Raw genomic sequence first — 27420 nt, 5'->3', positions numbered from 1 at the left:
TATTATAATATATTCTGTTGCAAATAATCCGGCCTTTTTCAACGATTACTCGAACCAAGACATTGGGGCTTTTACCTTTTGTATTCAATTTGACAATGTCGCTATTTCATTTTAAACATTAATCTGTACACACTATTTGTAAGCACATTTCTTTGCAAACATACATGAGATTATGTCCTTTGCAAATTGTTGTTTCTATTGAGTCAGTCATTGTTTCTGTTTGTGTACAGCACTTTCTGACATTTAAGCAGTCAAATATAAAATGTCATTTTAACTAGAAAACAGAGCAAAACAAAACTGTCATTTGTTTGCATATCAAAATGCGATTTAATATGAAATAATTATGAAAATAAATCATTTGACAGAACCAAATACAATTTTCTATTCTTTATTTACATGTTATTTACATGTAATATTGTATGAACTTATTAAAATGTTCATGGACATTTTTGACTGATAAATTTGTCACATCCTACACAATGTCTATATTTTACTTTTAATACATGTAAATACAAAAGCGTATCATTTCTGAAATAAAATATATAAACAAGTAGAGCATTAGTGTAACTCGTGCGACCCGAGTTCGATACCTGAACGATGCAGGTCACTCTCGTTGTGATTGATCATGAAATCTTTTCTACGGTCCTTCGCATTGTACCTCTGCTCGAGCTTATACAGACGTTTCATTTTGTTACGGAAATGAAGATAACTAGTACTGGTTTACTGCTTGACAGCCTTCCAAAACTTAATGTGGCTCACTAGTGAAAACTACCACCACCACAACCACCACCACCAATTAAACATCTATAATTACCTAATAATCTTATCAAAGTAAAATATTTAATGTTTGAAATTGCGAAAATGAATAAGTAGTACTTGCGAATTCCGGTAAACTGTTAAAGGTGAATTTGCAAAGTTGCATTTATTAAAATAGTAAAAGTGTCGAGTTTAAACTAATATGGGCTAAACTATTATCTAAAATTGTAAACATAAGTTATATAGCTTGACAAAGTCATGGCATTTTGTAATTGTGAAAAATATAAGTTGCCAAGCCATTGCTCTGACTTGTGAAGTTGAAATATATTCATCTTTCATTAACAATAACTCAAAGAATTAAGTATAAAGAAAGTTTCCTGCAGTTTTCATAGATATACTTTATAGGCAAAATAATTATAATTATAATTTCATAAAAAACTGTTAATCTAGGACACTATAATATGATGAAAGAAATATTTAAACGGAAAAGAATAGCGGTGAACGCATTTTTTCTCTCCTTTTTTGTTATCTGTCGTTGAATTATATATCCCCCAAGTAAATGACACTTTGAATGAAGGTAATAGTCTGAAAGTCGTCATTTACATTCGTTTCTTTTATTTTATCTATGTTGACGAAAAGATTTTCATGAAATTTCATACAAATGCAGTTTTTCTCATTTAAAGTAAAACAAGAGTTTTCAAAAGAAAATTAGAAAACGTTTTGATAAAGCCGAATAAAAAAACCTACCCGTTTTTACCAAATCTTAGAATTTTGTCAGCTTAATGAACCATGATTTACCTGCCCCTGAAATAAACACAAATATGTAATTCAAGGGTAGATAAATAAAGAAACGAGATTGGCGATCGCCCGTTCATCAGCTTTTTTTGTTTCTTTTTTTTTATAGTGTTAGATCATTCAATGCATCCTGGACACTTCGACTGTAATTCATACTAATCTCGGATTTAAACTGTTTGAAGGTAGTTCTGCAAGGCGGTTTTATATGTTAAATGAATCAGAGGGTGCTATCTTATCTATTTATAATGTATAACAAATGTATATATTTGATATGATAAAAAAAAATACGTCGGTAAAATTATGATTAAAAAAATATGTTTAACAATCATAATCAATTTAAAAACGGCAACTGATGCACAATTAAATCAAATCCAGATTTATGTCAACAGGTATACATTAAGTACTTTTGGTACTCTGCCACCCAAATATGAATTCAGTTTACTTTTTATCAATATATAAATTTACTAATCTTAGATCGACTTTTACACGATACATTGAAATAGATCTAATCATTTACTTACATTTACAAATAGCGTAGGTTAGACAGAAAACTTGTATCCGTTCTGTTTTGTCTTATAACTGTGTCCAAGGTGCTCATCAGAAGACTGATGGAAAGGGTCGAAAAATTGCAAGTGCGTGCAAAATTTAATTTTATTCTTAGAAAAAGTTTTCATTCTCTCTCTCTGTCGAAATGAAAATTATATCAAACGTCTTTAACTGAATGCTGTGAAAATGTAAGCATAAAGCGCAAAAGAAATTGGTCAAGCCAACTCGCCGTATATACAAGCAATTTATGTACGAAGAAGCAAGTGTTTAGAAAATGGTATGCAATAATTCTAAATATTATTTGCAGACAACAATGTAACTAAATAACGACTGAACATTTTGTTTTAATTAAAAAAACAACACATGCACACACACGCACGCACGCGCACACACACACACACACACAATAATATAATTAAGAAAATGAGTTGAGCTCTTTTCCCTTTTTCTCATATTTTTCTTTAATATCCACAATAGCTATCTTAAAGATCCTGTAACTCATTTTTTAAGGTTTTATATCATAAATATAATGCTCAAATGAAGAATTATCAAGCATTATTTGTAAAGATATTACCGAATTTACATTTCATGTTAATAAAGGGAGGTAATTATAAATTTATTTTCTATAAAGTATTTTATTTCATTTTTTTCAATATGAAATTAATGCGTATATTTTAATGATTACATATAATGTTGACAAATATTTGCAGTACATATTTTACATATTCTTAGATGTTTGAAAATTGTTTTAGAAGCATAATTATATACATAGAATTTCACTTAAGTGTGGTAACAACCTTAATTACAACATACAGGATCTAACACTCATACAAACCAATTTCTATTATAACCGGTCAAACTATTTAATCTTAGTTAATTAAATGTATAAACTACTTCAATTTCAGTACAAAATCTAATTTGACTTTTTTCAATGTTTTAGTCTTGACAATTTTATAAAGAGAATATGTTGTTTTTTTTTTAAATCATGCTTTGTCCGTACATCACATATATACATACATGTGTATATTTAGCTTCGGGAATACATGTACTCAATTTTTATTCAAACAGGCATTTACTCTGTAGCTTTATATTTAAATATCTTTACTATATTTCTCATCAATTTTCTTCATGTACGAGACAACTTCATGCACAGTTGGGCGACGTGCTGGATCATTATTCCAGCATTTCCCAACCAAATCGACCAATTCAACCATCATCGTATGTTTTTTATCACATCTTGGCCTCTTTCCTTGTTTAACAGCATCGATGAAACGAGCAAGACCCATACCAGCAAAATTTGCTGAATAAGACCCAGTACCATACCAAATTTCCCAATGGGAAAAACCTAAACTAAAAATGGGAAGCAAGCTATACCCCTTTTTCCCCCCAAAAAGTTTTCTGTCCATTGCGACAAAGTCCCAACTGCTCCCCCATAACGACGCTATCTCTTGCAAAACCAAACGCTCATTTTTCCAACCCATTTTTAACCTTAAAAAAGTCACAACAAAATTTCTGATAACTGCTTTTTGTCATTGTTTGTGTTTAGTCACAACAAATATATGATTCAACAAATTGCGTTATTTTCTCAACTACAAAATAGACTTATTTAATGAAGAAAAAGATGTTTTAAGGAATATTTTCAAATATATCATACCAAAACATTTGATAGTTTTAAGTCTCTGTGCAGGTAACCCATACTATGCATATAACATAGACCATCACATATCGATGCGCTCATGTTGAAGAAAAAATCATGAGTTTCCCTCGGACGCAATTCGCTTGAGAATGACCTATTAAGCAAATAAGAAAAAACCACTAATGAATATACAATGAAATATGAATGTATGATCTAAATGAATGAAGTAATCAAGTATATTTTAATAGTAATTAAGAAAATCTCATTTAGTTAATATGTGATGGAAAACGCAATCACCCGCATTGTTTTTCCTTAGTTTCAAACACTAACGACTCCAAACTCTGTTCACACAACTCCTGCACGAGCATTAATCGATCATCAAATAAAGGTAAGCCAATTTTATTTCCGTCGCATCGTTCACGCTCAGCAAAGATGACGCCGAAAAAAGCAACTATATTGTTGTGCTTCAGCTTCCTGTAATATAAAAATTCTAATGACCGATCTCTTATGTTTTATTTTGACATCTTTAAAGCTTGCAACAAGGAAACAGAATAAATGATCTACATTCTAAGACTCATTTAGTTATATATTCTAACAAAGAAGAAAAAAATAAAGGACGTGTTTTTTATGAATAATAATAACCATACCTGGAACAATCAATCTCACAAAGATGCAAGTACATGTCAGGACCTTTAAGAACTTTCAACGCAACTTCTTTCTCATTTTGCTCACTCTGTTTCCATGTTGCACGATGTACATCCGAAAAACTCCCTCCTCCGATTTGACTGTGCTTTAAAATCTTTGATATAGCAATAACATCATCAGCTAAATATTTCAAATCGAATAATTTCAAGAGTTTGGAAATATCTTTCACTTTTACTTTTACTGGATGAAATTGCTGAATAATTTCCACCGCAGTTTTTTGATCGGTCAAAATTGTTGTAACCTGATTTAAATCAGCAACAACTTGTTTTGGAATGACATAATAAAACCACCAGTCAATTTGCATAATCAATTTTTTCAGGTACAAATCTTGAATCAGTTCAGATATTCTGTCCTTTTTGTGCAACTCATCGAGTATCATATGTGTCCATTCTTTCATAATTTTCCCTTGCTTGTATTTTTGTTTTCCAATTTTTCTTTAAACTTCTGCCCTTCAATTGCGGGAAAAAAATACACAAGTGCTATAACCCAACGGGGTCATTTGGGGGGTTGCTCAAGAATCCCCAAATTAATTGTTCTGGGTCATTGTATTGTTTCGTCGCGAAGGGGAAAAAAATTATTATTTCCTTATAGAGAAAAATTTAAAAAAAGTTAAAAAATTTACAAAATTCCACCCAAAACCTCGAGGACAGAAAAATGTTTCATACCTTTTTTAGACAAGCCGACCCTGTAAAAGTGAGCCTACAGCACTCAAGGTAGAAGAAATTTTTTTATTAATATTATTGAGCCATGAACTGGTAGCTGGGTAAAACCACCAACCTCATCAAGAAACTAAAAAATGTTATTTACACAATTTTTTTTTATATCGAAAATTACAAAACAATCAAATATGAATAAATCAATAACATTGATATTTTACTATACAAAATTTCGTATAGTTTCTATTACCGGAAAGTTTCTCAAGATCAAGTCCGCTAATACCAGCTAGAGCATAGCAAGTCAGAATTTCGTTTACTTCTTTAAATTCCTTTGACATATCTGCGAGTTCCCTGTTAAACAAACCAGTTAACTTTTTAGTGGCGTTTTCCACAATGCGTGATTCACACTCCCACGTGTGGAGAACATGAAGTAATCTTTTTACTATCATACTTTTGGCTTCATACTTTATAACAGTGATATCGTTGACAGAAACGTTTGGTGACTCCTCTTCTGTCCAGGTGTCAAGGAAAGAAATAACGTCGTCCTTTTTAAGATGTTCTTTCAGTTGTTTTGACACAGCAGTACATTCGTCAACGGCTGCTGCAATAAGGCCGTTTCGTACCTAAAACAAAAACGTTTTTCGAGATATCGTTGTCTCATGTGTATTGTGGAAACATTTGCACATGCATAAATTTACTCATGCATATGTTCATGAAGGGCTGTATTTTCTCACTTTTGTCAATCCAAAGTATTTTAATGTCAACAGAAGCAAACTAAACAAAACGTTGAAATAGAAACCAATTAAAGCACAATTTAAGCGAAACGAAAGAGAAAAACATACCGCTTCTGAAGTCTTCGAACGTAGTTCAAGCCTTTCCAGCAACGGCTTTAAAATTCTGTTTCTTTCTTCTGAAGAAATGTTGGCAATATTTATCCTTGATACCAAATATTTTTCAATCCTTGTCAGCAGGGTGTTTATCCACCTTAAGAAAAATCAGATCAAGAATATTTCATTAAAATTATGTTGTTTCTTTAGAGTTTTGTATGTGATTAAAATTGTTCATATTTTTTTCTTCTGTTGCTACTGCGTAATGAGAGCTTACACCAAACAGGACCTTTCAAACAGAATCATTTGAAAGCCCCTCAGCTGAATAAAGTTGTGATATTTAAAACAAGTGAAAAAATGTCAGTAACCTCCTGTTTTCTCCAGATAAAAATTGAATTGCAAACCACACAGTCTGCATCGAGACTGTTTGTTTGTTTCATTTTACGCCTTTTCCCCAACCGTATTTCAGTCTTATAGGCGGGTAGTTTCATAACCATCATTCCTGGAGAGTTACAGCAGTACTAGACTACATTCCTCCGCGCTAAACTACCAAAGCATCTCCCGGGGATCGAACCCTAGCCAGAGAGGTAACTGGATTTAAAGTCATCGACTCTAACCCCTCGACCACACAATCTGCATCGAGACACATGATGAAAAAGATACATTTTTATCTATGGGGAGTTGGTTGAAATCCTCTTTGATATTAAGTTTTGCACCAAAAAAATACTAGGCTATGTAATATATAAATATAATACGGGTATTTCATAACGCAAAAAACAATAACGCTAGAATTATTACTAAAAAGACAAAATTCCAGTTTCCGATTAGTTTTTATACAACAACCTTGTAATTATATTTTCCTTTTAACCTGCATATTTAAATGTTCATGTTTAATAATTTAGATCTGCATTTATTAGAAGTGAACAGCTAAGTTGTATTTCATTGCTGCTATTTAAATGTGGGCTCAATCAAGTCGAGTCTCAATATTTTCAATATGGTTATTATTGTTTTGTGTTGTTTTTTTTTTTTAATTTAAATTTTCTGAATACCAAATATCTCAAAATGGCAGCTCTTTTTTCTTTAATTTGCAAGTATATATTGAACAATTATGTAAATCTTTATTTAAAAGAATAAATTATGACTCACCTGTAATGTCTTTTTATGTTGGCATCCACGTTTTTTTCGAGAAAAGATTGCAGTCCTTGAAGTAAAACATGATACATTTCTGTGTTTCCTATCGAACTCTTTTTGTATTTGGCAGCCTATTAGACGTATACATGTTTTATTATCTTCCCGGTTTAATCAATTCTCTTCTTACGCAAACTAGGACTATCACTAAATGTGATTAATACCCCCACAAGACTGCTTCGGAAATGAGGATGTTACTAGTAACAGAATAACTTGTAAAAGAATTGAAATATAGAGTTATGGTTGTGGGCAATTAAAGATAGTTGTGGTTCTTGTATGTTGCATTTCCTTTCAATGTGGTTGGCCATTGATGAAGTTTCATTGAACTACTCTGTTATAAGTCCAGAAAGACAAAGAAAAAGAACAAAGGGAAATAACTATATAAATACTGAAGATTGAGTTATAGTTCTTGTGCACTGCACTTCCTCTCAATGTGCTTGACCATTGTATGAAGTTGTTTTGAATTCCAACCAGAACGTTTTAAGTTATGCTCCGGACAAGGAAAAGTATCAAAGGGCAGTAACTCTGTATTTGTCAAAATGGATTTATGGCTCTAGTGCACTGCATTTCCTTTTAATGTCCTTGACAACTGTATGAAGTTATACTGAATTTCAAACAGTAGTTTTCAAGTTATGCTCTGGACAAGGAAAAGTAACAAAGGGCAATAACTCTGTAATTAGTCAAGATGGAGCTATGGTTCTTGTGCACTGCACTTCCTCTCAATGTGCTTGACCATTGTATGAAGTTATATTGAATTCCAACCATTAGTCTTCAAGTTATGCTCCGGACAAAAAAGCAATGGAAAAGTAACAAAGGGCAATAACTCTGTAATTAGTCAAGATGGAGTTATGGTTCTTGTGCACTGCCCTTCCCCTTATTGTGCTTGACCATTGTTTGAAGTTGTTTTGAATTCTTACCAGTAATTTTCAAGTCATGCTCTGGACAAGGAAAAGAAACAAAGGGCAATAACTCTGTAATTAGTCAAGATGGGGGTTATGGTTCTTGTGCACTGCCCTTCCCCTTATTGTGCTTGACCATTGTTTGAAGTTGTTTTGAATTCCAACCAGTAATTTTCAAGTCATGTACTGGACAAGGAAAAGTAACAAAGGGCAGTAACTCTTTAATTAGTCAAGATGGAGTTATGGTTCTTATGCACTGCACATCCTCTCAATGTGCTTGACTATTGTATGAATTTATAATGAATTCCAACAATTAGTCTTCAAGTTATGGTCCAGACAAAAGAAAGCAATGGAAAAGTAACAAAGGCAATAACTCTGTAATTAGTCAAGATAGAGTTATGGTTCTTGTGCGCTGCACTTCCCCTTATTGTGCTTGACCATTGTATGAAGTTGTTTTGAATTCTAACCAGTAATTTTCAAGTCATGCTCTGGACAAGGAAAAGAAACAAGGGCAGTAACTTTGTAATTAGTCAAGATGGAGTTGTGGTTCTTGTGCACTGCACTTCCTCTCAATGTGCTAAACCATTGTATGAAGTTATAATGAATTCCAACAATTAGTCTTCAAGTTATGGTCCGGACAAAAGAAAGCAATGGAAAAGTAACAAAGGGCAATAACTCTGTAATTACTTAAGATAGGTGTTATGGTTCTGATGCACTGCACTTCCTCTCAATGTGCTTGACCATTGTATGTAGTTATATTGAATTCCAACCATTAGTCTTCAAGTTATGGTTCGGACAAAAAAAAGCAATGGAAAAGCAACAAAGGGCAATAACTCTGTAATTAGTCAAGATGGAGTTATGGTTCTTGTGCACTGCACTTCCCCTTATTGTGCTTGACCATTGTATGAAGTTGTTTTGAATTCCAACCAGTAGTTTTCAAGTCATGCTCTGGACAAGGAAAAGAAACAAAGGGCAGTAACTCTTTAATAAGTCAAGGTGAAGTTATGGTTCTTGTGCACTGCACTGCCTCTCAATGTGCTAAACCATTGTATGAAGTAATAATGAATTCCAACAATTAGTCTTCAAGTTATGGTCCGGACAAAAGAAAGCAATGGAAAAGTAATAAAGGGCAATAACTCTGTAATTACTTAAGATGGTGTTATGGTTCTTATGCACTGCATTTCCTCTCAATGTGCTTGACCATTGTATGTAGTTATATTGAATTCCAACCATTAGTCTTCAAGTTATGGTCCGGACAAAAAAAGCAATGGAAAAGCAACAAAGGGCAATAACACTGTATTTTTTTAGATAGAGTTATGGTTCTTGTGCACTGCACTTCCCCTTATTGTGTTTGACAATTATAAGAAGTTGTTTTGAATTCCAACCAGTAGTTTTCAAGTTATGCCCCGGACAAGGAAAAGTAACAAAGGGCAATAACTCTGTAATTAGTCAAGATAGAGTTATGTTTCTTGGGCACTGCACTTCCTATTAATGTGCTTGACCATTGTATGTAGTTATATTGAATTCCAACCATTAATCTTCAAATTATGCTCTAGACAAAGGAAAATGCAACGGACAAAAAAAAGCAATGGAAAAGCAACAAAGGGCAATAACTCTGTAATTACTTTAGATAGAGTTATGGTTCTTGTGCACTGCACTTCCCCTTATTGTGTTTGACAATTGTATGAAGTTGTTTTGAATTTCAACCAGTAGTTTTCAAGTTATGCCCCGGACAAGAAAAAGAAACAAAGGGCAATAACTCTGTAATTAGTCAAGATAGAGTTATGGTTCTTGTGCACTGCACTTCCTCTCAATGTGATTGACCATTGTACGAGCGTTGTCCCAAAATATCGTAGACAAAGTCTGTTACTTAATCAATTATACAACAATAGAGTCGTCAAGCTAGGGAAAAGTCAATACACCTTTTATGTGTGTCTATGCGAAATAAAATCAAAATACCTCCAAAATTGACCAAGTTATTAAAATTTAAAGAATGCTACCTATACATACCCGGCGAACGCCGTCATAAACGTCATGACGTTACAAGATTTAAAAAAAATGTTTTTCAAAGTAACCTCCGTGATTCTCGATCCACTGTCGGTGTCGGGCGACCCATTTATCATAACCATTTACAAAATTGTCCTGTTTTAATGTTCTCAACACTCGTCGAGTTTCCTTGCTTAGTACCCTGAAATTTTCGAACCTCAGGGTGACCTCGTAATTGTGATTTCACATAAGGAAACACTGCAAAGTCTAAGGGCGTATGGAAGTCTCTAAAAACCTATCACATCAAGTTCAAGCTGTGTCTCCTGAGATCTATGGCAAAGTGCATTATCTTGATAAAATATAATGTTCTCCATGTTGTCAGTTTATGCTGGACGCTTCTTGAACTGAACACAGTATTCAATGACATCGCGCTGCGCCGCATTTTCATCTGACGTCGCCATTTTGGGAAATTTCAAAATAGCATTGCTGTTACATATTATGCTACAGATTTTTTCAAAGTAATGTTACATAAACGTCTGTTGGTGATATGACGTAAAAATGAATGACGTCATTCCACAGGAATGTATTTCCCATAATTATTATTATGCTGGCAGTTAAAGGCATGTTTTTAAGAAGCATGCTCTCAACACTGACTAATATTTTATCGTGCTCCGGGTATGTTGTACTGTTTAATATAAAACCCTGATAAAAAGCGTTACCTTATATATTGACTATTTACTTTAAGAATGTAAATTAACAAATGACCAAGGAAGATATCTGGTAAGTTTTATTAAGTTATGACGTCAGGTTGAAGAGAAAATAATGTAGTCTACGACATTTTGGGACAACCCTCGTATGTAGTTATATTGAATTCCAACCATTAGTCTTCAAGTTATGCTCCGGACAAGGAAAATGCAACGGACGTCTGGACCGACCGACCGACCGACCAACCGACCGACCACCGGGTGACTCCTATATACCCCCCAAACTTCGTTTTTGGGGGTATAATTAAAAGAGCTTAATAAACTATAAAGCGTCAGAATAGTCTTCTTTTAATCATGTAACGTTTGTTTTGATAAAAGTATTTTTCACATGTTGCCCTCGTAGTGTGTTTAAATCTAATACTGCTTTATTGTTAAATGTGATCGGGAAATAATGAAATAGCGTGCTCAATGTATCGTAGAAATATCGTTTAATTATGTTTTATGCATGGAATCTATGTCATACAAGATCTAACTTGTATGGATAAAAAGAAATAAAGCTCTTGTATTTGAATGAAAATAGGGCATTTATTTAATCAATTTCATAAAATATATTCATGCCTCTACACGAATATTTTTAGGGAACTATGTACAGTGTAAAACTGTAAGTAAAAGGCATTGTGACAAACGAATATGATAAAAAGAGAGCCATGATCGCCCTCATATCGCTCACTTGATTATTAAGGCTATTAACTGATTGTTGTTGGCAATTCATAAAAAAGCAGATGTGTCATAACTAAAACTGATATTATAACGTTTACCTGAAATAGTGCAAACATAAACAAGATTTTTCTATAGGGCTTTCACCTAGTTTTGACCCCAGATTATTCATATTGGAATTTGAGATAGAAATCGCCAAAACAATCTTTCTGACACATTTTCAGGATATTTGCTCTAACAATGTTTTCTCTAGGGTGTTTATCCATACTGTATTTAAGATATGTGACCCATATTCTGATCTAGAAATATTCTTAATAACCCTTTTCACCAATTTCCAGAACATATTGACCGAAACAGAAGCCTTTCGGTTTTTTCTATATTTGGGCTATTTGACCAAGTTTTTGACCTCATATGACCTATATTAAAACTTGACCTAGAAATTATCAAAACTACCCATCTGACCATTTTTCAGGATATTTGGTCTAAAATGTTTCTTGTACAGTGTTAACAATGTATTTCCATATTTCTGCTGGGTGACCTAGTTGTTAAACCCAGAATACCAAACTAGAGATATAAATCATCTAAACCACTGTCCGACCAAATTTCAGAATATTGGTCCAAAACAGTAGCATCTAGATTATAAAGAACGTTTCTGTCTTATTTAGGCTGTGTGACATAGTGTTGAACACAGACAATCCATATTCAAACTTGACATCGAAATCATCTTAACAACTTTTCTAACTGATTTTCAGGATATTTGGAAGCAAACAGTTGCCACTACAGTTTACCAAGATTCCTTTTGTAAACCCTGTGACTTAAGTTTTTCATCCCAGATATCCATGTTCGAACTCGTCCGAGCAAATACATGGACGATAAAATGTGAGTATTAGTGTTAACGAAGTAAATGTGGACGGACGACAGATGCTGGACATTCAACGATATTAAAAGCTTACCATGAGCCAGATCAGGTGAGCTAAGAATCATTTTATTACACTTAGCATTTTACAAAATCATCAGAATATGACTATTTATTTCCATAACAGATACTAAGCGTTATAAATATCATGCTGTGGGTATATTTGACATTCCGCATGCTCATAATCTAATAAATCAATAAAGTCGTACCTGCGAACCTGACTAGCTATATGGAAACATATATTTTTCCTATTTCTTTTGGTATAGCGTATGACCTTATGCCATTACCTTAAGGCGTCCTAACAAAATTGCCATATCAATGAACACGAAGCATGTAAAGACATGGTGTTTATAAGAACTAAACATTTTGCAATTGATGTCCAGTGACAATATTCGTACCATATAAAAAATACATTTACGTTTAGGGGCTTTATGTGAAACTTTTCAGGATGAGAAAAGTTGAAAAGAATGATACTTTAAAATACAAAAGAAAATTAAGACCACTACCTCTGTGACACTCATTTTAAATATTTGATCCACAGATAGTTCAGGAATGATCATCTTAAGTTTTCGTACTGTGTCCTGCCACGTTCGTTCAGTTTCTCCACGCTTTATCACAACATCCCATTTATTGCATACAAACATCATATGTTTTGGATCAAAACCAGAAAGTTTAGATTCTTTTTCAAGCTTCTGTTGTTCATGTATTATTTTTAAAATCTGCAAAGGAAATATGTTCTAGGATCAGTAGTGCATGTTTAATTGATACATTGGAATAAGAAACTACAAATGAATATTTATTTTTCTTCATTGTCAAAATTTCGCAAACATACAAATGTGGGAAAGAACACTTGCTCTTCTTTGCTCTCAAAAGGTCTTCAGCACGACATTATTGTTGTATATACATTTTAGATGGTATTTTTAGTTTCTTGTATTTGGCCTGTTTCAACATGGGTGGCTTGAATACTGTAGAATCACCCTTAGGATATGTTGCCTGCTTTTAAAATTTGTCTTTTGACGTCTTGTCTGTGATATGCAGGCTTCATAACCTCAGATCACCTTTTTAAATTCCATTTTATGTAGTTCTGCCCATTGTTTTTTCGTTTAGGGCCCACGCATGCCTTTACTTGGGGACCATACGCCACTTTTCATGGAATGACACTTCTGTGTCACATTGAAGGTTCCATGATAACCGCCGTATGAACACATCTGCGAATGTTTCTAAATTGAAAATTTCACCATTTTTGTGTTTAAATGTTGAATTCTGCTTAAGCCGGTGCTAGGGGACGTGGACGGTAATTTGCACTCGACAGTACCGTCCATGAACAGGCTCAATCAAACCGAGCCTGTAACATTTTACAATTTTGCCGTGTTGGGCTTTCTTTAGAGATTCTGCTTTTCTTTATATTATAGTGTTATATTAAATCATTTGTATCTTATTAGTTATATCCTTTCCTTTTAGACCAAACAATTAATATCCTTGCAACATGTTGTTTAATTAAATTAATTACGTGAATTTATAAATGATTTTATGGTTTCTTTTCCGCCCATTGTTGTCTCCCTTTCTTTTAATAGTTGTCCATTCACCGCTTTTCATTGAATGCGAGTTAGATGTTCCACGATCACCGCCGTGTGAATATATCTGTGGATGTTTAGAAAAATTACTTAATTTCACCATTATCACATGTTGTTGCTGAACACTTTTAAACCCGGTTCTTGGTGTTTTGTTTAGTTTTCTATTTTAGATTCCATGTAAGATTTGTTATTGATAAGACTTCTTTAAATTTACAAAATCAGAGCTCATCTTTAGTATTTTTGAAATATAAAAATCTTGAAACAATGTGATCCCATGGAAGCATTAATCACAACAAAATTACAAGAGAACTGCAGACTCGGTTTGATTGAGTCTGTACATGAGGGATAATGAATACGTGCAACATCCCTCACGGTCCCTAGCACGAGCTTGAGCGGTACTCAATTCTCAACACTTAATAGTGCTGACATCAATGATTTGAAGGACCAGAAAAATATAACAACACTGAAGTGAAGTACGGGGCAACTTTTTACAGCTGCAACACAGCACTTGACACCTGTTGTTGTGATGTATAAAAATCTGAAAACAAAGTGAATCCTCGGAAGCATTAATCACAACAAAATTATGTCAAATCAATGTTGATCTCATACCTAAAACCCTGAGCGTAGATAAAACAGTGACACAATGATCGTGATGAATTACCTTATCAATATCTCACATGACATGTTGACATGTCATGATAATATCAGATATGTTTCAGTCTAAGTAAGTTATATTTTTTGTGGTTTTGGTTTTACGTCGCACTACCACAGTTAATGTCATTTGCAACTTTTTAGTTTAACTGGTAAAAGAAGACCTCATGTCCTCCGTATTTTTTTCAGGCACGAGTGGGCACCTGAGTAGAACCATTGACGTTCTGTTTCCTAGCTGGTAAGCTTCCTAACATGAAATAATTCAAAGTAAAGTCCCTGGAGGGATTCGAACCTACAGCGGCGCGAGTAAATGGTTTAATGTCAACAGCCATTGGTCATGATGGCAGTTATACGAGGGTTGTTCAAAAAGTAATAGGACTGAGAGTCTTGAGTATTCAAATTTCATTCAATTTAGAATATTTTCATATGTACAGCGATCGTAAAATGTGTTCTAGAATTCAAGCGTAAGTTTTTTAATCTATTGTGCTAAACGCGTGTTTCCTGTGCTATTGAATAACCATGGTAACACGCACCCGGCGCAGTACATTAATATAGTTATTGGAGATACGTTGTACTTCTAATGTTTTCATCATTTACTATCTGTTTTTCACTGTATTCCATCAATACGTTTAATTGTATCTATGTATGACATTATGTCCAAAGTTGACATAATTCGGACATGAAATGGCCTAATTATTAAGTTTTGAACTGCAGCGGTCATAGCGTTAGATGTAGAAATATGACGTTCGTTAACAAACTAAAAATATTTGCGATGGTTAAAATTTGCCAACAGATTGACTATAATCATTCAGATACACACAAAATGATTCAATTAACAAAGGAAAATTATCCTGCCATCGGGACAATCGTTTTTAGCTGGCACAAGCAATTCAAAAACTGAGAATACAAGATGTCTAACGGAAAAGGGCGAGGATAAAAAGTGAAAATTGACGGGACGTTAGGGCCGTCAATTTCAAAAGCGCTATAAAAGAATCCACGGTAAACTGTTTATCGTGAACTGTTTATCGTTCTTTGTATTTCCTTCGGGTTTACTTATTCAGTTTTAAGGATTGTAAGTAAGACATTTGTTATAAACACTATTTTATTGTATTTAACTAGATAAACGAGTAATTAATGAATTCTTGTAATCATTAACGGTAATAATTAGTAGTGTTTTCCCAAAACTTGTTTTGATAAACGATAGACTGTGCTAGGTATAAAAGTATACTTTTCAATTGATAAACATTGTTATTGTTCCGTAATCAATCATACGGATTTAAAAACATACGATGATATGCGTAGATTAATAATATAAATTGCTTTTGTATTAACATTTATGTCCTACTCATCCCATGTTTTTAAAAAAAAACACACAAAAAAACGGAGAATGGCCGGCTTTTGGGCAATTTTATATATATATATTTTTTTTTTTTGAAACAGTGGAACGAGAATTTGATTGCTCTTTTTTCTTGCTTCATCTCCATATATGATGCCTAGTAAAAGGTACATGCTTCATACACCTAGAGACAAGGGAGACTACTTTCAGAAAGAATAACGCTTATTACAATTTCTATTTATTTTACGACGTCATGAACGTCAATTATTGTTTTGTTAGCGTGCGCCGCGTTTCGTACCCCTTGTCATTTGAAAAGTTCACATAATTTTTATTTGTGAACATTTTGTATTGATTTTCTCACTGTATATAGAGAACATGTTCCGATATTTGCCTCGTGAAAAATTGTGTACGTATATAAAAAATGTGAACAGTAGAGCTGCAGTCCTATTACTGTTTGAACAACCCTCGTACATACCCGTTATCCAACTTCTGGTAAGTTAGCTGTATATCTTATTGCTATAAGCGTTGACTTGCGATATAACAAGCTACATAAACATATTTAATTTATTTCTTTAACATCGTTTAATCAATAGCTTAACTGTAAACGACAAACAGCTTGCAGAAATTCTCTCTTTAGGGTTCACAATTTTAAATTATAACTAAGTCCCAAACGTTATTTTGACTTACTGTGTCTTCCTGGACCCCTCCAGCATTTGCACTATTTAGAATATATATAAAAGCAACTGCTTTCGGGAGGTATTTTACCAACTTCTCTGTCATTGCGTCGCATTCTCCAACACCAGGTGAGTCAACAATAGTCATATTTTCCTGTAAGAAGACTTATGTTTTCACAAAATAGTCTTTCCTGTCAAAATATCAATTTTAACAGCAATATCTAATAATTTAAACATTAATAAAATATAAACTTAAACGAATATGTAATACTAGAAATTGTATACTTCATTATTGACAAACTTGAGAGTCTTTTTAAGATTGAGTTATACATTAAACAAATGTATCTTATTATTTTACATATAATACTGAATGATAAAAATGATTTGCTGCTCATAAGATATTTCTGTTGTTGCAGAAAAACGCAAGAAAATAATCTATTTATAGGGAGTGCAAGGATTTGTCAGTTTCATCATGAAAGACACGAATGAATTACTTATATATGTCAGCTCATAACGACAAGCTTACTTTTATTGAATTAAATGGCCAATATATGTCAACATGCTTGATTATGTTCATTGGTCCATAGTTTGATCGACCTACGAATGGAGAAAGCTCCTTCAAAATCTTCGTTTCTGCATCCGATCCTTCACCATTTATATAAAATGATTCACTTTCACCATTTTCATCAACCACTTTAAATTTTTTAGAACTATCATTGTGAATTTTACAAATTGTTGAAGTGTTAGACAGAACGGAACATGGCAATATATCAGCTCCAATCAGCAAATTAAGAAAACTGCTCTTTCCTGCGCCTGTTTCACCTTTAAGAAAAAATGGTTTGTTTTGTTAGTACATCTTTATATTGAAAACATGTGATTTAAATAATATGATACATAATGTTAAGGTGATTCCACTTTGTCAGCTATGTTTTTTTCACTAAGAGGGTTCAAAATGAAAGTATGCCACAAATTAACACAAATTTAATTGGTAACAATAACTATTATGCACATTTCATGAATGGCAAACTCCAGTTTAAGGTCTGTTAAGTGCAGACAAATGCTATTTTTGCAGCAAATACGAAAAATTTAATTTCAAATAGAGCAGTATCTAATGTACTTCTTAGCACATGTCCTCCACTATTGTTTGTAAAAAAAGTAGTTAAAGAAGACAATCACCATTTATAGCCTTATGAACTACAATTAAAATGAAAGCACATTAAAATTTTAAAACTTAACCTTTTTATTGTGAAACAGTAGCCATGTAAACAAGAAATAGATAAAAGATAAGAAAACCAATAACCTTACTCGATGACCGTTAAAAGTTTTCGCTTAAAATGTTTATGTTTTACTTCTCAGACAATGTAAAGTTAAATAAATTCTCTTTATCTTGCCCATATGTTTATATGTGACTATAGTAGAAGTATTTAAGCTGATAGATTTTTGCTACTATTTAGATAATCGATCGTTACATACCTGCAACAATAATGACATTCTCTGACTGAATTAGATCATCAATGTTTTTCACCAGACGATCATCAATATCAGTGTATATCGTGTTGATATGTGCTCTTAATTCGTCTCCTAAGCCGTCTTTAACAAATGTTTGGAGGTCCTTATATATTTTATGCAATTCATTCTTCATAGTACTACCTTCTCTAATAACATTTGACATCTGCTTTTCAGTCTAATTGTAACATAAGTATAAAAAAACTATTAAAAACTAATATTTTATTATGCTCATTTTTTAATGTTAACGCTGCAAACAAGAGGGCAATGATAGTCCTTATCCGCTCAATTTGCATCATAACCTGTACACATAGTAACAATTTTAAAACTGTAAATAAAATATGATAAATAGGTTACTTGATCATAATCAATAGCAATATGACATAGGTTAAATACAGAAAACGATAAACAAACTACTCATTATCATTTCTTGAAAATTTGCAGAATAACACGGAAAGGAAGGCAGTTATATGAAAAAACAAGAAAATTATTTACTTGCTAATGGTAGGGTGACAATTACGAAAACAATAGCCTATTTATAGGGGCTACCCGGACCCATTTTTAACAAGACATGTCATATACAAAAATATCCCTAAATGTTTGTTGTTTCCAAAAATAGAGTAATGCAGAATCCCTAAAGAAAGCCCAACACAACAAAATTGAAAATGTTGCAGGCTCGGTTTGATTGAGCCTGTTCATGGACGGTACTGGAAAGTGCAAGTTACCGTCCACGACCCTAGCACCGGCTTAAGCAGAAATCAACATTTAACGCGAAATGGTGAAATTTTGAATTTAGAAACATCCGCAGATGTGTTCATACGGCGGTTATCATGGAACCTTCAATGTGACACAGAAGTGTCATTCCATGAAAGCGGCGTATGGTCCCCAAGTAAAGGAATGCTTTTGCCCTAAACGAGAAAACAATGGGCGGAACTAAATAAAATGGAATTTTGAAAGGCGATCTAAGGTTATGAAGCCTGCATATCACAGATTAGACGTCAAAAGACAAATTTAAAAAGCAGGCAACATATCCTAAGGGTGATTATACAGTATTCAAGTAGGAATACTGGAACCACCCAAGTTGAAAATTGCCAAAAAAAAAAAAAAAGAAACTAAAAGTACCACATAACATGTTCACACAACAATAATGTTGTGCTATACGATCTTCAAGGATCGAAATATAACATCATTGATTAAATTTACGGGGAGACTTTTAATAGCCGCCACACGGCACAAATAAGAAATCTGCCGGCATAAATTGGCATAAATGGTGGCAAACAAAGAAATCCAAGATGGCCGCCAAAATTATGAAAGTACCACTTAGTCATTATTGATTAATTTTAAGCAGTTAAAACAGATGCCTTTGTTCTTTTATTGCATTCCTGTATCAAATTGATGTCAGGAATGAAGTTGTATTATAAAAGTGTTGTTTATAGTAAAAAGCAGATAACACGCGACAAAAGAGGTACAGAAAAGATAATATTTAAAGATTTCCTGTTCATTTTCCCATGTTTTTCGTGCAGATCACATATACAAAATGTAAATTGTTTTATTATGTCTTATATAATGGGAAACAAACTTCTTATATAAGAAAAATACCGCCGAGTGTTTTCATTATATAGAATTTTTTGAAAATAATGTGTATTTCTGAGTGGGTGTGGTATAATATCAAAAGTGACTTTATCACAAATTAATTGTATATAACTTTATACTAAACAAGTTTATTAAACAGCTTTATTAGCTCTATCATATTTAACAAATGAAGTAATTGTGCAATAGAATAGGCAAGAATTGTAATCATTTTGAAGAGAAAATTGTTTGAATTAAAGAAAACACCTATATTTTAGTTCGACTATTCGCTGAGTAATCGAGCTAAGACCCATTTATTGGCGTCGGCGTCCCTATTGTTAGGTTTTAACGTGTAAGCTGGTATCTACATACTATTGAAGTGAATGGATTGAAACTTTATAAATTTGTTCTCTTCTCTGTGTTAATCTAACATGATTGGCACAAGTCCCATAACTCTGATTTGCTTTTTTTGCATTTTAATGCCCCTTTTTCGACTTAGAAATTCTTGCTTAAGTTTTTGCATGTAAGCTAGTATCTCCATAACTACTGAGGGGATAGAATTGAAACTTCATAAACTTGTTCTTTGTGACTTTCTAACGTCACTGAACGTATTTGGCACAAGTCCCATAACTCTGATTTGCCTTTATGCATATTAATGCCTCTATTTCGAATTACAAATTTTGGATAAATTTTTGCGTGGATGGCATATATATTTTACAAAAAGACCTTGGTTTACAATTTTATGAAAAATTATATGTTCCCTCAATAAAACATCTTTTTGACAGGTTTTGTGCATGTTTTTGTGACAATTGTATGCATTCATAATGATCAAGCAGTGATTTACCCGATGATGACAAGCCTTTGTACCTTTTAGGGACAATTTTATGTATTCATATAGGGAAGCATTATTATACTCAACGAAACAACCTTGTGACAACTTTTCGAATTGATGAGCGTCGCTGTCCTCCGACAGCGCTTGATAAATAATCTATTTGTAATTTCTCATTTTCTTCATTTTTATTGACTTTTTTACATATACATGAACATTTGTGTACTTTTTGTATATCATACCAGTATACATAACTTTATAACATATATTGTAGCATTTCTGGTGATGTTTCCTGCAGTGATCTGTGCATGTGAGTTGATGGGGAATAAAGAAATTACCGTTTACAATGTTGTAAATTTGAGGGATTTAAATATGACATCAATAACAAGGTGATATAATTTTTTTTGCGTCACTCAATCAAATACATTTCAGATGTTTACGTTTACCGTAAGTTACAAAAGATTTTCATGGTCAAAATAGAAAAGCATAGTAGAAATATAGTGGGTAACACTTAAAATCTTAAATATACTATAAATATTGTAAACAATTGATTTTGCGCAGTTTAATTGTAACAACTAATCTTAATTTTGCTTTTTATATTGAATGTACATGTACCAAAATTAACATTTCAGAGGTCCAATGCGATTCACTTTCAATGTAAAAATGCTTTCTTAAACTTTGTCAAATTAAATTAAATTAAAAACAAATGAAAATTAGTTGAAATATTGCTAACTAATGATTATTATTCTTGAATTTCGGTAAATTTTAGTATCTTGTCTTGTAAAATATGAATGAATCATTATCGTTTTCACAGAAGAGAAAATTTTACAGAAAAATAAACGCAAAACAAAAATTAATGTTTCATATAATTATTTTTATAGTAGACCACTACATTTATATTTTGAATTTATATACCAAGTGAAAAGTTTTTAAAAACCTCGTACTTTCAGTAGCTTAATGTACGAAAGAATAGGCACGTTGCAAACGTTCGAGAAGTGTTATCAAAATTATCATGACAATATCTCAAAATAATAAGATTCTGTTTATTATATTACAATAGTTTTAGCCATTTTTTGCATACATGATCATCAAAGCCTGTTTTCGAATATAGCGTTGCTGCGTATCCTTGGTAACTGTTATGGGTACTACAAATGCTACCACCTAACAAAATATCTTTTAGTTTTTATACGATTCGACAAAAACAACAACAACAACACTGAACTTTCAATATTCTTGATTACAGATGCAATAAAGTTTCATTTTACATTTAATTGAAATGTTTTTTCATTACTCAGTTTGTACAAAACAATTGCTATGAATAAGTAGTTACTCCGAATCTGTGCAATATACTGGTCTTTACAAACAACACAATAAGTAAAACAAACAACGCATTAAGCAGACACAGTATATAACAAGATAAATTGAAAGAAAAATAAATAACCGCATAAGGCTGCTCAGGCATTTTACATGCATTTATTGAATCCATAAAACCAATATGCCATGGAAAGTGTTAAGAATGACAACCTGACTAAATTGAAGGCAAATTTTCGATGTTAATAGTTGGTGTAATTATAATTCAATATTGCTTTTAATGTTAGATATAACCAAAACATTCCGATCTACTGGTCACATATAAGACTTGAGGCATTTTTTATGAAGTTACATGTGCTGTATAGGAGCATAATTCATAACAATGGTATTACCTTTTAGAAAGTGGCTCAAACATATAATGTCTGCTTATTTCTAAATTATAAAATATGAGAAGTTTAGAAAATAGCTCGGTTACACTGAAAAAAAAAAACAAAAACAAAAACAAGAGGGCCATGATGGCCCTGGATCGCTCCCTTGACCCTTCAACTGCATCCAAGCAATGTCTTAGACAAGCATCCTGGCCAAGTTTGATGACAATTGAGTCAAAAATGTGACCTCTAGTGTGTTAAAAGGGTTTTCCATATTTTGCAATGTGACCTAATGTTTGACTGGAGACGACCCATTTTAAAACTTGACCAAGAAATCATCAAAACAACCTTCCTGACAAATTTCCAGGATATTTGGATCAATACTGCAGCCACTAGAGTGTAAAAAAGATTTTTCTATTGTAATCTTCTCTGACCTAGTTTTTGACCGGTGATGACCCATCTTCTAACTTGACCTAGAAATCATCAAAACAACCTTCCTGAAAAATTTCCAGAATATTTGTATCAAAACTGCAGCCACTAGAGTGTTAACGAGCTTTTTCTATTTTTAGCTCCTGTGACCGAGTTTTTGACCGGAGATGACCCATCTTCTAAGTTGACCTAGAAATTATCAAAACAACCTTCCTTAAAAATTTCCAGAATGTTTGTATCAAAACTGCAGCCACTAGAGTGTTAACGAGCTTTTTCTATTTTTAAATCCTGTGACCTAGTTTTTGACCGGAGATGACCCATCTTCGAACTTGACCTAGAAATCATCAAAACAACCTACCTGACAAATTTCAACAATATTTATATCAAAACTGCAGCCACTAGAGTGTTAACAAGCTTTTTCTATTTTTAGCTCCTGTGACCTAGTTTTTGACCGGAGATAACCCATCTTCAAACTTGACCTAGAAATCATCAAAACAACCTTCCTGACAAATTTCCAGAATATTTGCATCAAAACTGCAGCCACTAGAGTGTTAACAAGCTTTTTCTGTTTTTAGCTCATGTGACCTAGTTTTTGACCGGAGATAACCCATCTTCGAACTTGACCTAGAAATCATCAAAAGAACCTTCCTGAAAAATTTCCAGAATATTTGGATCAAAACTACAGCCACTAGAGTGTTAACAAGCTTTTTCTATTTTTAAATCCTGTGACCTAGTTTTTGACCGGAGATGACCAATCTTCTAAATTGACCTAGAAATCATTAAAATAATCTTCCTGACAAATTTCCAGAATATTTGGATCAAAACTGCAGCCAGTAGAGTGTTAATAAACTTTTTCAATTTTTAGCTCCTGTGGCCTAGTTGTTGACCGGAGATAACCCATCCGAACTTGATCTGTATTTCATTGAGACAAACATTCTGACAAAGTTTGACAATGATCCAATCAAAACTGTGACTGCTAGACAGTTAGGACGCCGGACATAGCCCCATCACTATACCTCACCTTGACCACTTTGTTGTCAGGTGAGCTAAAAAAAACAGTTATCTAAAACATTTTTACTGTAATTATAATCATTGTTGAATCCCATACGGTCGCCAGGTTATAATTCCTACGTCAATGATCTTGAAAAGCAAATGTATAACTGATTTTCTTTTTAAATGTCTGCTAATTCATTTTATAAAATATTATAACTATAAGATATTATTTCTGTTTAATTAATGTATGTACTGCTCGTAACAGCCGTATATTGCACATATTAGGCGTTACTATTGCCAAATTCCTGAGCTATTTTCTCATTAGTGCTTTTCAGATATACATGAATGTGTGAACTGTATCTAGACACATAGATGTCAATTGGGTCCAAATCAAGAATTCAGTTGACCAGATGGCAAATTTAATTGCTGAGTACATTTTAATTACAACAATTTACAGATTAGTACTTATACATTGGTCATAGGGTTTTGGACTGTTGTCAAAAAACTGGAGATTTGGCTCGCTTTTTAACCATCTTCTCTCTTTTTATATGTATACAGTGCATTGGTGTAATGTCCCTTTCTTTATTTAGCTTATTAAACTTTTTTTGTTATTTTTCAATGTGTTCGCGTTTTCTTCAAACGGGAGATCTTCTTAGAAACCAATTGGCTAATGTTGACGAGGATTTTTTTTTGCATTAAACTCTTTGTACCTGATTAAGTTAGTAACATCACCTTGTTCATCACTACCAACATTTTTTTCTCACTCAATCACATTGTTGGGTCTTCCATTTCAATATGCTTATTTAATGATTAAAAAACAGTTCTTTTAAGCATCAAGGTTAAAGGCCTTCATATTAAGTTTAACGTGTCAACCCAATACCGCCACTGCTCCAGTTATATCTGCAAAGTTTACTATCCATGCAAGTGAATTGCAAGTTTGTCGGGTTTTTTTTTGTATTAAAAGTGAATTGCGTAACGCAAAACTTTTTAAAGGAAAAATTTATTCATAAACACACAATCCAAATTAACATTGATGATCTCTGAAAGTCTGGTGGCATTAAAGACGAAGTAATTAGTGTTTTTTTTGTTGTTGTTGTTTTTGTTGGGGTTTTTAAGTAAATCCAATTTTGAAAAAAGCAATCTTTTCTATATATCACTTAGACCTTTGATATTAATAATTTGGAATAACAAACTTTGATCATTATCAAATTTAGATTTTAATCGTGCCTTTTCCTGTCCCTATATTTCCATTTTTAAGATGAAATCACCAGAAGTTACAGTTGTCAACATGGTGTGCAAAATATGTCTACAATGACCCTCTTGTTCTAAAGTCTTCCTACAATAACATTCCTTTTTACCTATATCAGGAAATTTTCTATACTTTTGAAAAAAGCAATCTATTCTATATATCACTTAGACCTTAGATATTAACAATTTGGCATAACAAACTTTGATCATTATCAAATTTAGATTTTGATCGTGCCTTTTCCTGTCCCTATATTTCCATTTTTAAGATGAAATCACCAGAAGTTACAGTTGTCAACATGGTGTGCAAAATATGTCTACAATGACCCTCTTGTTCTAAAGTCTTCCTACAATAACATTCCTTTTTACCTATTTCAGGAAATTTTCTATTATCAAATGTGCCTTATTTGGCTGATTACTCTTACCTAAAATATGTTGAAACTCACCAAAGAAAGCGTAGTTGTTTGAATAAGTTTTAATATTAAAATATGAAAACATACAAGAAATACATTAAATGATTGTTTAAAATTGGATAAGCGAAATAAATGCAAGTAAATTATTTAAGCATAAACTTATAAGGTTCAGTTGAAACACTGTGTTCAACTTATAGTGCTAAATTTCCTATAAAACTCTTAGCAATCTTGCATACTCTATCCAAAAGTTACTGAATTTTGTAATAAATTATTGATTAAAGTCTTTCAAGTAGTTTATATAAAATAACAATTTAAATACATAAAAGTAATGTAACTTACAATAAATTTGTGATTTTGATTAAATTATTATTGTACCCCACCCACTAAAAAAAATACAATTATATATTTAAAAAATAGCACATTTCTTATGCAGAGGATGGTTTCTTGTAAAATAGCCAATAGTATATCAATTATTTTTTAAATTGCATTATTACAAGGGAAAATGTTCGGACATCTTATAATTTTAGCAATTTTTCATTATTTTTCGCCACAATTTTCAGCCTGTGTATATTAAAAGATATCTTTACATTAAAAATAGATACTAATTTTGTATGTGTGAAAAGTTTTCCATTCAAAAATGCAGGAAAGTTGTTATTTCTATATTTTGGCGGCCATCTTGGACGGCATCTTTGTCACCATTTATGCCAATTTATGCCGGCAGTTTTAGAAACAACGAATATATTGGAACATTTTGGTATATGACACCCCTTGTTAAAAATGGGTCCGGGCTCAAGTTTCTGAATGGCTTGATTGTCACCCTACCATAACCTTTATTAGGGTATATTTACCCTTGAATTAAACCAAATTTTCATTCAAGGTCAAAAATGAGGTCGGTGATTCCAAACAACCTTTCGCTTACATAATTATTTCTCATAATCGTGCATATTCTATTTTAAAACAAAGTTTTACCAGTGTAATAACAAAGCTTCGACATGAAAATGACAGTTCATTACATCAAAATAGAGAAAACAATATACCAAAGAATGTCCAACACGGTAAATTGAAAAAGTTGCAAGCTCGGTTTGATTGACCCTGTTCATGGACTGAAGTCGTAATTACAAGCTATCGTTCACGATCCATAGCACCAGCCTAAGCAAAATCCAACATTCAAACAAGAAATTGGTGATATTGTTAATTTAGAAACCTTTGTAGATGTGTTTATATGGCGGTTACCATGAAACTTTCAATGTTACACGCTAGCACCATTCCATAAAAACCTAAAAAATTATGTGAACGCTAAGCAAGAAAGCATTGGGCGAAACTAAATAAAGGCATGATTACTAAAATTATATAGAATGATAGCAAGAAACAGTGCATCATTACAAACACATCTAAAAACTTATCTTTCTGGATAGAGTCAAAGACTTTTCAGCGTAGGTTACACGTTACCTTATGATCGACCTGGGGTCATTTCTAGCCTCTCACAAGTCCAAAATTTTCTTGGCGATGAGGGGTTGGTGGGGACTGGCACCCCCTTCAAATCCCCAAACAGAAGGGGCACATCCCCTTTCTGGCAGCCCCCTGATGTTTCATTTTGGAAAGGGGGCGGCGCCGAAAAAAATGGTCGCTTTTTAAAACAACATTTCTCAAACGAAAACAAGTATTGTGGGTCTAAAAAGGCATCTTTTCACCATTTAAGACAACAAAAAGGGTGGGGTGAAAAAGGCGTTAAAAAGCGTGTATATCTTGTAATGGGCTAACGTAATTACAATTCACTTACGTGTATGTGCTGTTTGGCATATGGGGTTTCAGCGTTTGCTAATTTTGCCTTTATAAGATGTAACATTTCTTCATGCGACTCTAAAAGTTCATATGATATTTGTTTGGCATCCAACCAGACAGCAGCCTCTTCTAAAGATAAACCATCAACCTCTTCCGGACGTAAATCCATTTTTATTGCTTTTGACAACACTTAGTCACCTCTGAATATCTATCTGTTAAACAAAAATCATACATTCCATAAATTTGTCTTTACTATCTTTATTCAAATATGGTCTGTTACACTTTTATATCCGATCGGTCAGTTATGTTTGGTTATGATATCGAATTAATTGCGTAGATTTCGACAACTGTGAAAAAACATACACTTACAGAATAAAAAAACGCTGCATCCTAATTTGCATTGTCATAT

At 32.8% G+C, this 27420-nt stretch overlaps 1 protein-coding gene across 1 annotated transcript; it reads right to left on the bottom strand.

Annotated features, from left to right (window-relative positions):
- Positions 1-3745: 3745 nt before the first annotated feature.
- On the bottom strand, positions 3746-27180 carry LOC132746369 (uncharacterized). The gene is made up of 11 exons (XM_060735489.1): positions 27010-27180; positions 18040-18250; positions 17093-17388; positions 16580-16720; positions 12838-13050; positions 7068-7183; positions 5937-6078; positions 5345-5717; positions 4381-4828; positions 4031-4207; positions 3746-3887 (listed from the first exon to the last, which is right to left on the bottom strand). Exons 1-11 carry the CDS (start codon positions 27178-27180, stop codon positions 3746-3748), a joined length of 2430 nt encoding a protein of 809 aa, XP_060591472.1.
- Between the last annotated feature and the right edge of the window lie 240 nt (positions 27181-27420).

The sequence above is a fragment of the Ruditapes philippinarum genome, unplaced genomic scaffold (genome assembly GCF_026571515.1).
Source record: "Ruditapes philippinarum isolate M1 unplaced genomic scaffold, ASM2657151v2 ctg213_1_1_1_1, whole genome shotgun sequence".
NCBI classification, from domain to species: Eukaryota; Metazoa; Mollusca; class Bivalvia; order Venerida; family Veneridae; genus Ruditapes; species Ruditapes philippinarum.
Note: the sequence above shows the minus strand (reverse complement) of the source record. Positions and strands in the feature narration are given on the sequence as shown.